The sequence below is a fragment of the Nomascus leucogenys genome, chromosome 22a (assembly GCF_006542625.1).
Source record: "Nomascus leucogenys isolate Asia chromosome 22a, Asia_NLE_v1, whole genome shotgun sequence".
NCBI lineage: Eukaryota > Metazoa > Chordata > Mammalia > Primates > Hylobatidae > Nomascus > Nomascus leucogenys.
Window position 1 is genome coordinate 130,468,304 of NC_044402.1, and position 13,205 is coordinate 130,481,508.

Genomic DNA, 13,205 nt, shown 5'->3' on the forward strand with positions numbered 1-13,205 from the left:
AAACAACAAAACAAACAAAAATAAAAACAAAAACTGAGAACGAGATGAAACGTAAAATACTTATTAGTAAACCTCTAGCCTCTCCTGCCACTCTGAGACCCCATGTGGAGAGAGGGCCTAAGGAAGGCCTATCATCTATACCTACAGTAGAGGATGACTTAGAAAACAGATGTGCTTATGAGGACATTTCTGAAGTTTCTTCATTTGTCAAGAATGATGAGATGTGAAGGAAAGAAAGTCAAAGATGAGGTTTCTAGTACGTTTAATACAGACTGATGAATCCTGATAGTCAAGGGATTAAGTAAAAGAAATGCCAGCACCAAGGGTGTATATAAGGCAAAAGTCGATGTAGGATAGCTAAATCCACAGGAAGCTAGAGAGTCATGAAGGAAAAGAGTAGCAGGAGATGCTGGGAAGAGACTGAAAAAGACCAGCAAAATGCACTGGACACAGCACCTGGAGGTTGAGTTGTTCGGTTGCAGCACAAAGTCTCTGAAGGACATTCAATGCAGGGTTGCTTCCATCCATATTCTCAGAACTGAAATAACGTTCTACAAATTTATGTGCCTGCTCCTTAATCCAACCTTTAATTTTTTCTCTACAAGAAACAAAAAGGAGATATTAAAGTCCCAGTGTATGTAGGAAGAATATAACTTCTGATCAAGGCAAACAGCTGCTACATTTAAAATCCGTCCTGGTCTATGCTTACAGACTAATAAATCCAGATTCCATAACCAAATTAACTTTCACTTTGAAAATGGGCTATGATGTACCACCTGGAGAATTGTTTAAAAACTTAAAATACACTGCAGGTCATTACATGAATTGTAAACAAAGTGTAATAATTTTTTGGAACCCTGCAATATAACACTTTCCTAAGTGTTCCCTTTACTTTCTAAAGTACATACATATCTGCATTATCCTTAACTTGTGTTTCCTGGAGAGCTGAAGTAAAGATTTACAGACCAGAAACATGCACCTATTAAGGATGTAGTAAGCTATGGCAAACAAGACCCGGCTGCTTAAATTACAAATGCTGATGGCTTCAGAAATTCATTCACTTAATTATTTTTATACACTGAAATTCAGAAAAACAACCAACAAAACCAAAGAGAGCATGTTTATTTTCTCAATGACATTTGGTCTTTTAAAATTTCTTATCTGCAGAGGGAAGTAATCATGTTGGTATGCTACATGCAGAACCCAAAAATAAAACAAGTCCTAAGGACTTTAAAAAAAAAAAAGGCTCTCCCCTAAAATCCCGAAGTTCCATTGTAATGGGTAGAGAAATTTTATCATAAAAGATGTGAAGAGTGTGGACAGAAAATGTCAGCTTTTCCTTGTCTGGAACAAAACTGAGGAAGAGGTTCCCCAAGGAACACAACTTGGTTTTGAACATATGAGACGTTCAGCTAGGTATGCTGGAAGGAGTTTCAAAGCGCGTGACTGGAACTTAGGACACAGCCAGATGCACGGTTCATAAACTGAGAACCTACCTAATTCTTGAACTATGCTTCTAAGAACAAATTAAAGTGCTGTGTCTATGTATCATCTCCACACAATAAACATACTGGCTGAAATAATGTTAAGTTTTTCTGATACGGGAATAGAAGCAACATAAAATTCCCCCCACTTCACCTATTATTGGAGATGGTATCCTTTGAGGCAGCCCTGGCAAGGCCACTACCTCCCGCAGTCCGTGCTGGCTCAATGTTGTTGCTGTTGGACTGTGTACTTAACCTTCCCCATGTTTTTGGATTCAAGCTTGCCAGGAAAGAAGATTTAGGTGACTGAGTAGTGGTGGGGCTTTTAGCTATGAAAAGAAAAAAGAACTACAGTTACGTCATTTTAGTTTAAGTGATGAAAAACAACTGATTTTTAAGATTCACAGTCTTAACAGATTAATTAACTAAAAGAACTAAGAACACTCAGTCCTCAGGAAACTTAGGCATACTTCAAGAGCTACTGGCAGTTTTAATAAAGTACATTTCTGCACCTGCCACCACCCTCCCCTTTACCTCCCCATAGTGTCATCAAAGGGGTTACCTTGATTGTCTACTTTGTCATCATCTCTTGGAGGTGAGTACTTTGGCCTTCTTGGCCCTCGTTTTGGCAGTCGTTTTCTCTTTAGAACATCACTTAATCGACTGTCCATGGGAAAATATGAGATAAGTTTAGCAATTACCACTGTTTTATATCTTCACTCACTGAAAAAGCAAACTAAAATGGCAGAAACAGTGAGTAATAAAATACTGTCAGGCCGGGCGCGGTGACTCACGCCTGTAATCTCAGCACTTTGGGAGGTCGAGGCGGGCAGATCATGAGGACAGGAGATCGAGACCATTCTGGCTAACACAGTGAAACCCCGTCTCTACTAAAAATACAAAAATTAGCCGGGCATGATGGTGGGCACCTATAGTCTCAGCTACTCAGGAGGCTGAGGCAGGAGAATGGCATGAACCCGGGAGGCGGAGCTTGCAGTGAGCCGAGATTGTGCCACTGCACTCCAGCCTGGGAGATAGCGAGACTCCGTCTCAAAAAAAAAAAAAAAAAAATACCGTCATAACAAGGTATGTTCTTGTTTAGTGATTATTTAATGCCAATTCTGTGCCAGTCATGTTCTAGAGGTGTACAGACACAGCAAATGACTATTCAGAAAATAACTAGCTGTTTAACTATACTGAATTATGAAACATAAAACCAAATAAGATGACTGATCAATTTTCTATGTGTTCAACTTTAAATAGTAGTATGTAAGTACATAAAACAAATATGCAACACAAAGGAGCAAAATAAAAATAAATGGGTAATCACCAACCTGAAAAAGAATGTTAAATCCGCATATCATACTTTTTCCCTAACCAAAATGGCCATGAGTAAAATATACATGACACTTAGTGTTCATGTTGTCAAGATACTCATCTGCCTCTAATATACTACCTAAAGTAATTTCGTAGTGTGACAATGGTAATAACACACTAAATAAATGCATTTATAAACATTTTAGTGGGTTTTTTTAAACCTATATACATATCTAGTGAGTAGTGTGAGTAATTTATTCTGAATTAGAATCATTTGCAAAATTAAAAACCTGTAGCCTGTTCTAACAACAGTAGAAATAGTTTGTAGTAGCAATAAATTTTTGGAATAACAAAGCTAAATAAGATGGAAAGGCTGAAAAATGTTGTGGTTTAGTTGGTCTGTGGCCCAAATAAAACTGGAAAAATCTGAAAAAAAAATTGGAAAGTTTCCAACACCTAATATTTCTATGGAATATACTTAATAATGTGCTCAAATGTGCTTGACAATCAGGAAAAATGAACTTTCAAAGGATGAAAAATGTAATTAACAATTTCCATTTTAAAAAATTAACATGAATTTTTCATTTGCAACCATGCTGTAATATGGAACCACTTAAAACTATTTAAAACCACATAAAAATATTTTAAGAAAAAAGTTATTTTCTCTTTCTTTGGCATAATCAACTGTTAGACTCTATAAGCCTGCACTAACTTATGTTACTGCAGCAGCTAGTGGGTAGGAATGGGGCTGGGAAGGAAGTAAAGGAGAGAGCAAGGTTGGAAAGGAAAATGGCAGACAAAAGCAACTGCAGAATCAGGGAAGTGGAAGAGTCCCCAGAACTCTCCAAGCCCAATCTCCTCAGACTGGTCAAATAACATGGGTACCAGTTAAACTCAGCATTATTTTAGTTTCCTAAAATAATACCCACTGTGCCAGAAGTTCAGTCTGCCACAAGTCTTGAAACTGCCAAAATTCATATTTAAGCTAGACTAGAAAACTGCCACCAGGCGGCACCAATTCCCCTCATCCCTTCTCCTACCTGAGCTGGCTGCCTGCACAAGACAATGCTACCCTGCAGATTATAAGATTAAATTTTTGGACCCCACTTATTATTACTATATTTTAGCATGATCTACTTTTCAGCTTAAAAGGAGCCAAAAGGAGTACTGCAGTGAATACATTCTGAATTTCAGAACTGAATTTGGTTCATCATGTACCACTCATCTAGTAATATTAAGCTTCTAATAGCAAGGAAATAAAAACACTTTTAGACTGTGATTTGTTTCTAACACAACAAAATGGAAACCAATGGAAGGTCTGGAAACACTCTTAGTAGCACGGTATAACAAAGATTAAAAGGTGATAAATAAATGGGAGTAGAGAATTTAAGAACTCTCATTTTCCCTTATTAAAAGCAAAGTATTTAACTCCCAGTTGCCAATTAAAGATAAATGGGAAAACAGTATTTTTTGGCCTTTATTCTAAGACTTCTGATTTTCAGTATTTTTAACTGTTATTAATATCTGGATGTCTCTAAGGTTTTATGTATGCAGCAGCACAAAAAATAGTCACAAGATTATGAAATCAGAAACCAGAATTCAAATCCCACAACGTTAGAGCCTGCAAGTAACATAAGTGTGTAACACTGTGCAAGTCACAAATGTCTCTGAACTTTAGTTTCCTTGTATGTCAGTGGGAATAAAACTAATCTCTTACAGTTCCTAAGCACAGCCCAATACAGTAGGTTTCCAATAAATGTTTTCTTCCCATTCTCATTAACAAAATACAAATGGAAAAATATAATATATATATATGCTAATATGTTAGCATTTTACTCCCTATATGATTCTTAGGTACCAAAGCAGTGCTAACAGCAAAGAAATAAAAATCATAACATAATTCTTACTTACCCTTGAGGGCTGAGATCTAAAGAATCATCTCTGCTGTGCTGCAAGCTGGGTGATCCCAAGTCAGCTGCAGCATGAGTGGCAGCTGTGGCCGTCCCACTGCTGACTGAAGTTGTGGATCCCAAGGATCCTGACCCATTCGTACATGCCTTTGGTGGACTTGTCAACAAAGACTCTGATTCTGCTAAGTGTTTTACTTGATGCATTACACCTTTATAATAACAGAGATGAAAGGGAGTCAGTTTTAATCAGGAACAGAACCTCCTCCCTGCCATTACAAAATCCCTAAATACCAACACTGACATAAAACACAAAAAGACTAAAACATAACTGGCAAAATAGGTAAAATAAATTAGGAGTCAGAGTTTTCAACTTGACTTCAATCAGAAAAAAGTACAAAAACTAAAGGTTAAAGAAAAATACTGATACTGAATGTCTTCTAATCTTCAAAACCAGATTATATAAAACTTAATAGGGTCACAAAGTCCTACTCAGAGTTCAAAATTCTCATTATAAAAACAATAATCAATAACAGAAATACAGTGCACACCCTGTGGTGTGACAACCAGAAGGGATGGAAAAGACCAAGAATCATCAGTTAACTTCAAGTGCTACAAAAAGACAAGATCACATTAACACTGTCACCAAAAAAAGAAAACAGCTATTGAAGGGTGGGAACTATCACAACCTTGAAGGTGTGTAAAGAGAGCTAAACATTAACTTGTGAGGCAGGGGTTCCTATCTGTCCCGGAATCATAGGAGAGTATGTATGAAAGAGTGTGACTAAGAACTATCAAATTGTATACCAATGTGTATGTCTGATTATCAGCTAGTATAAACTATATGCAAATATGTGGATATATTTAATGTGAGTGAATGAGCACACATTCACACTTTTCTGGAGAAGAGTCCACGGCTTCTATCATTCTATCAGACTCTTATTAAAAGACAAACTGTAATCCCATGCTGAGGCAGTAGGATTGCTTGAGGCAAGGAGTTTGACATCAGCCCAGGTGTGCACCACCACACCCGGCTAATTTTTGTATTTTTAGTAAAGACGGGGTTTCACCATGTTGGCCAGGCTGGTCTCCAACTCCTGACCTCAAGTGATCCACTTGCCTCGGCCTCCCAAAGTGCTGGGATTACAGGTGTGAGCCACCATGCACAGCCTAAAAGACACATTCCGTGTACACCGAGCTATAAGCTAACAGAGCTTTAAATGTCATTTTTAAATTGAAAAGCTATCAGTTTTTGTTCGACAGATTAAAACTTTATTTCTACTGAAGTACTATCTAGACTGAACGACTACTAATTTATATGACATTACCTTCTCTTCTGAAGTAAACACTAAAAATATCAGGTAACTTCTGCATTAAGATTTCTGCCATCTGAAGTGCTCCCACTACTATCTTCAGGTCTTGGCTTGACAGCATGGAAGCAATGTGACTAAAAAAAGAAAGCATTTGTATATAAAACTCTGCCTGAATTTGATGATTATTTTTGGCCATACTACTTTATATTGAGAGCAAAGCATTTTCATTGTGAAACCATTCTATTAACATAAAGATTTTTCTTAAATGCTCAACTTTTATATTTTATAAAACCTATATGTGAATATAAATAGACAAAAAAAGAGCTCAAGATACTCCAAACTTTTGTGCATATTTTTTCTATTATTACTTTAGAGGTTTCTGAAATTACTTGCAGAGATTTGAATTTGTAAAATGTTTCTACTATTTTCATTAACACACCTTGAAACAGCATGATTTTTCAGAACATCCTTCAGAAGTTCAGCATCCGCAAAATAAATTATCCTAAGAATTGCTCTAAGGCACTTATGTCTGACCGCAGGTCCTGCTGAGGAACTATACACTTCATAAAGAACACCAAATAATGTCTTAATAAAAGACTTAGCCAGTTCCGGATCCTCTTTCATAAGCTGTGCTCGAGCATCATCCTTCTTTGACTCTGAATATCCACCTATTACATTAAAAAAAAAAAAATTATGCAATCCTGAAGTGCCAGACTTCAGAAACACAATAAACAATAAAAAATACTCAAGCCAATGTAATTCTTGAAACGCTATGAAACTTTTTCATTATAAAACACATGAACTTCTATGATATGATCGATTAGGATTTACAAAGATGCTAAAGGCAACATTAAGACAGACAAAATTCAGCTGTCTAGAAAACCAGTGACCCATTCGGGCCAGCTGAAAGTAACAATTCATCACTGCACTGTACTTCTTTATTTTACTAATACACATTCAATGAAACAATAGGGAAATCCAATCCTAACCAACTAAACCAGTGATAAGAAACTGAGTTCTAGAAATGCACAGTATTTCACTAAAAGCTTTGTAAAATGGATAAAGAAGGTAATTCTCCCACTTTGCTCAGTGACATAAAGTGTAAGGAAAAGATAACTGATAAGCAGTAAGTTATATACAAGGGGTTGACAAAGTACGGTCTGTAAGCTGAATCCAGTCCACCACCGGTTTTTGTAAATATAATTAGAACACAGCCATGTACATTTGTTTACATATTGTATATGGCTAATTGAGGGCTACAATGGCAATGGTGGTGAGTATAGACTATATATAACCTGCAACACATATTATTTACTATCTGGCCCTTTATTTTATTTAATTAATTAATTTATTTATTTATTGAGACAGAGTATCACTCTGTCGCCCAGGCTGGAGTGCAGTGGCGGGATCCCGGCTCACTGCAAGCTCTGCCTCCCAGGTACATGCCATTCCTCTGCCTCAGCCTCCCGAGCAGCTGGGACTACAGGCGTCTGCCACCACGCTCAGCTAATTTTTTGTATTTTTAGTAGAGATGCGGTTTCACTGTGTTAGCCACGATGGTCTCTATCTCTCAACCTCATGATCTGCCTGCCTCAGCCTCCCAAAGTGCTGGGATTACAGGCGTGAGCCACCACGCCCAGCACTATCTGGCCCTTTTCAAAAACAAAAACAAAAATTTGCAGACCACTGTTCTCTAAACTAGGGCTGCAAAAGCAATCCCTGAGGGGACAGATAAATGTCAGAAACCTGGTTTTGTTTTGTTTTTTAAGTCACGATTATCTGTCCTTAATTAGTTGAGATAATTCTGGCAGGAAGGTATAAAATACAAGGTTGGAAAGAAATAGTCAATGGATCTAAAGGTATAAATAGTAATAACAAGATCAGATAAAAATCTGTATGAGCAAATTCTAACTCAAGTCTCAGGACACCAGGTAAGGAGTCAAATTGTGGAAAAGATATCAGTTAATACTGGCTCACTCATCCATTAATGGACATGATTTAAAAAATCGAAAACCAAATTATTGTTATACAATTGTCTTAAGCTTAAAAAGATACTTAATGAACCAATTATTATTATGCAAACCCAAAATGTTGCACAATAGTATAGTGCTATTTTAACTCAGAATGTACTTACTAGTGTTACTATTGGCTAAGGGGTTAGGTTTTCTCTGAATGGCACGTGCTGTTCCCGTGTCCTCATTGATTTGCTGCATAGAATTAAAATCAATAGTATAAACTCGTCCCAGAGTGGACAAGCTTATCTCATCCTCACCGACCTGATGGGCTGCCTGAGAGCAAAGAGAGAGAAACTTTGAATATAAACATTGAGAAATCTATTACCTTAAGACACAGTGGGGACCCTCCAAATATGCTATCTTACATATTTATTTCATCAGGTTTTAGATGGTGAAGTTAACAGAAGATGGAAAATTTAATAGTGTAGATATGACAAAACTCATTCATTCAACAAATCATTTTTAATTAGACATAGGTTATATGCCTCAAGCCTTATCAGGGACCCTTAGACATAAATGCAGGTAAAATCTTGATGAAAGATCCACCTATGTAGCATCACTGACACAAAGAAGACACCGTTTGTATTGAGAATGCTCTTGAGACATTGCTTATAAAAAATCAGTTATCCATAAATCTTAGTATTCTTACATTAAAAACGTTATTTACACAATGAATTCTTAGCGACCTACCAAAATCCTCCCTTAAACAAAATGATCCTATAAAATTGTCCTCATTAAACAAAGATAACTTTAAGATTGAAAGGGACACAACTGAAACAGTTTCATCACCAAGGTTGTGTGTGGTATATAGAACATATTTAAATTGAGACAGTTCAATTAGCACAGTTTGATTTTAAACAGACTAAGGAAGTGACAAAATATTCTCATTACAGAATCCAATCTATGGAACTCCTAGGCTGAATGGAAGACAAGACTCTCAGCGCATATGAGAGAGTAAGCTAATAATGAAGGTGCAATGATCAGGAAAATGCTAAAAAGAAGACGACTTAGAGTTAGAAACCAGGACCACTATTAGCAGGACTGGCCTGCTTACATACTGCTTATATATAATGCTGCACAGAAGACCAGTCAAAGTCAATTTTCTCATAAAAGCTGGATCTGAAATCGGATTTATTTTTAAAACTCTTGATTTTATGATGTAAGTCATTGGTTTAAAATTTTTTCTAAAATTCATTTTTAGAAACGAACTAGAAGGCACCTTTAAAGAAGACTGTCTATTCAAAATGTGTGATGTTCTAAAAAGAATTCAAACATCAAAGGTTGAAATTAGAAAATACATAAATTCTTACAGGTGTCTCATGTATTGAAAATAGTAAATTATGCATGGCATCACAAATAACACAGTGATCAACACCTCCTAAGCTAGAGCAAATATTATGCTAATTTAGTTTTAAAAATATGTCAGTGCAAACAATATATAAGGAAGTAAAAATAAAAATCACATTAAACTGTCACAGAAAATCACTGTCAACATTTTGGTATATTCCTCCCCTTTGTATTCTTCATATGTTCACTTATTTTGCTGAATTCCAAAAAGATCACATAATATTGTTATTATGTGATCTGTGTTTTTCATTCATATTTGATTTTACATCATTAAAATTTGTCCCAATAATATCTGGATAACCTACAAGCCTATGTGCATCACAATTTACTTAACTATTTACCCAGAACTAGCTATTTCATTTGTTTCCACGTTTTTGCTCTTAAAAAATACTGAAACTATTTCTATGTAAATCTTTGCTCATGGGACACTGCTTTCTGATAGAAGATAGATAAGTTTTAGAAACCTACAGCCTAAGTCTTCCAACGTTTCCTTTCAGAAATGAGGAAACTATGGAACAACAAACTTAAATTACTTGCTCCAAGTCAATCAGGTAGTTAGCAGCAGAAGCAGGACTAGAACATGAAGTTTTCTGACCTGAACAGAAATGAGGACCTTGTTCTCAGGAGACAAAATGAGAGAATCTTGAGTTAATTCAAAATCAAGCACATTCAAGTCAACATATCCACCTCCCCACTCCATCCCTACACCCACTCTCCAACAAAATAGACATATTTAAACGGTACGATGAAACTACTACCTCAATGATCCGGCTGTCAATCCTGTTATATGGATGCCAGAGGCCCCGATCATCACGCCACTGCCATATCGCACCATCTGTGTTCTGTGCATTTCCCTTCTTCAACATGGTATCAACTGCAAAAATGCCTTCTTTTGGTAAACATGGCATAAGTTCACTGAAAACAAAAAGTACAATAATTTTAGTAACTTTATGAAGTATTAGTAAACGTTAGGTCTGTAAAGAAAAATAATCTCACACAAACCACAAGTTATATTTAGCCCAATTTTTTTTTTTTTTTTTTTTGGAGACAGAGTCTCACTCTGTCACCCAGGCTGGATGGCAGTGGCACGATCTCAACTCACTGCAACCGCCATCTCCTGGGTTCAAGCAATTCTCCTGCTTTGGCCTCCCAAGCAGCTGGGATTACAGGTGCCCGCCACTACGCCCAGCTAATTTTTTGTATTTTTAGTAGAGACGGGTTTTCATCATGTTGGCCAGGCTGGTCTCGAACTCCTGACCTCATGATTCACCCTCCTCGGCCTCCCAAAGTGATATTTAGCCCAATCTTTACCAAATCAGAGATGTCAGTTCATACAGTTCTTGAGGGCTTCGTGGAACAAGATCAATCTGTTCCTGACAACTTCCATTAGAGGCACCACACAGGAGAAAGTGAAGCGTTTCTGCAATGTCTGTAAAAACCAACAACAAAAAACGAAAGCCTATTAAACTAGTTATACTACCTCATTCAAGGGCAAACATTGCCCAAGGGGGGAAAATAATCAGAATCATTTTCTTATAAGGCAATATAATGCAGAAATTAATGTAAAAAATGCAAAAGTGCTATAATAAAGGCCTAAAAAAAAATTTGTGTAGATTTTAACAATCTCTTTCTGGAGACTTCATTCTTTAGTCCAAACCTAGCTGGGTGCCTAATCACAATTCCTTCTCACCCCTGAGACTTTAGGAACCCTTTATTTCTTTCCTTGAGAAGCACCATACTTTGCACAAAAATGCATTCAGCATACCACAAATCAAATATATTCATGTATTTGTCTTCAATTCAAATATACTGAAAATATGTGGCCCACAGTATAAAACGTAACAATTAAATGTATCTGAATCTTACTATATTGTGATCAGGAAAACCACTACCTAAGCAACAATGATTACATGCAAACTTGATACAAGGATCAGGCAAGCATTCTCTACTGTAAGTCTCCATTCCCAGAAGACATCATTTTCTGGAGGACTCTGCATGATAACCACGCAGATGTGCTGACACTGTGAGTGGAGGGAACTCTCAGTCTCTACCGTTTAGTCAGTCTAAACCTAAGGAAAGCTGAAACCTAAAGACACAGCTGGGTCTTTGCTGACTGTGCGTGTGTTCTTGTAAATATTATACATATGCAAAATATACATAAACATTTTATTAGAATATTTTGCCAATAATCAGCAAGTTCATTTATCAAGAAAAATATTCATTAATGATTTGGGCAGAGAGATGTGGATAGTGAATTGCCTGCCACACAGAATTTCACAATTAGTGATTAAGATTTTTTTTTAATTACAGTTTTGCAACTTTATAGAGAAGTTTGCATACATGGCATGCTGCATTATAAGGATTTTATTTTTTTTAGAAGTCAAGGGATGACAAAAAAATAGAGACAAATAGAAGAGGTCTACATTTCCTTTTATAGGGTTATTACGGTAAGCAACTATGGTGACCTCCATATGATAAACATGTGGTAAACTGCCTGGAGCATAGAAAAGAGGTGAAAATATACTAAAAGGAAAAAAATGTTAAAACAAAAGGCAGCCAGCAATTTCCCAAACTAGTATTTAGGGATGTGCTGTAACAAAATGTACATTAACAAGAAATAATCTCTCTTAATGATTCAGGAAATGTTGGGATAAGCAAGGTTCAAAGAACTCCTAGAGACTTTAGTAAGTAAAATAAATTGTGGATACTCAAGAAGGAGTTGAACCTTTCCCAATCTTATTTAGGGAAAGAGCACTTTCTTCAGGACCACTCAAAATAGGGTTGCCTGGAATACCAAGTTTGGAAAAGACTCAATGCTTTACGGATAATCTTTCCAAGTAGCCACCTCAACAACATTATTTTTCTACAAAGTTCTGTGCCAGTGTGTTAATTCACAAGAAAAGCAACTAAATATAAAACTGAGTTCCCCTAAAACGAAAATATTATACTGCTAAATATACTGTCTCAGACAGTACGAGACCACTCAGACAGAGTGGGACCAAAGACCATTTTATCAGTTAATATCATCACTGACTCCCAAGGTAACATCCATAGAGATTAGAATTATGGCTATGAAATTACACGCAATTAAAGGTATTCTATACAAAAGTGATCAATACTCTACTAGAACTAATCATAACAGCCAGGTGTGATGGCTCATGCCTATAATCCTAGTACTATGGGAGGCCAAGGTGGGAGGAAGGCCTGAGGCCAGGACTTCAAGAACAGCCTAGGCAATACAGTGAGACCTTGTCTCTACAAAAAGTTAAAAAGAAAAAAAAAATTATAACATATAGATATTGTCTGATGCCCCACCATTCTCTGACATCAACTTAAGTCTACGGATTGAGAGAGGAATGGTCAACTGCAAGAGCAGTGCAATAAAATTTTATTTCCCACACACTGTATAAAGGTTTAGACATATCTTTCTAAATTTGAAAGGTTTGAAAGGTCTAAATTTGAAAAGGTTTAGAAATACCAAATTAGCAAACATCAGAGACATTCATCAGTATAAATACATTCCTACTTTTTGAGGGAAGTCAGCATTCGGAATCAGAAGAATTGCTAGAAAATCTAACATGGGCAGAAAAAGCAACCTATATAAGCTGAAGACAGCTGGTTATTGGTTAACATAAAACTCAGAATTCTCCTAATCAAGGATGGTTATATGACTAACATTGCATAGATATTAATGACTTTGTATTGTTTGCCCTAGAAACACCAAGGGCAAACATTTAATTTATACTTTAAAAGGAGTATGTTAGAAACATTAACATATTGTCCCAACACAAATTTATTACATATTAACACTTTACTATCCAG

At 36.4% G+C, this 13,205-nt stretch overlaps 1 protein-coding gene across 23 annotated transcripts in view; it reads right to left on the reverse strand.

The window, feature by feature from the left end:
- The window catches only part of TRIP12 (thyroid hormone receptor interactor 12), a 149,890-nt gene that overhangs the window by 33,879 nt on the left and 102,806 nt on the right, over positions 1-13,205 (reverse strand). For 10 of the 23 annotated variants that reach the window (XM_030803899.1, XM_030803897.1, XM_030803894.1 and 7 more), the window contains 9 exons: positions 10,695-10,812; positions 10,142-10,298; positions 8,156-8,309; positions 6,461-6,689; positions 6,037-6,155; positions 4,713-4,920; positions 2,047-2,147; positions 1,639-1,813; positions 457-598 (listed from right to left, as the gene is read on the reverse strand). In XM_030803899.1, coding sequence (XP_030659759.1) covers positions 457-598; positions 1,639-1,813; positions 2,047-2,147; positions 4,713-4,920; positions 6,037-6,155; positions 6,461-6,689; positions 8,156-8,309; positions 10,142-10,298; positions 10,695-10,812 — 1,403 coding nt within the window. Of the gene's footprint in view, positions 1-456; positions 599-1,638; positions 1,814-2,046; positions 2,148-4,712; positions 4,921-6,036; positions 6,156-6,460; positions 6,690-8,155; positions 8,310-10,138; positions 10,299-10,694; positions 10,813-13,205 lie in introns of all 23 variants that reach the window. The other 13 variants (XM_030803893.1, XM_030803895.1, XM_030803880.1 and 10 more) reach the window with 3 other exon arrangements.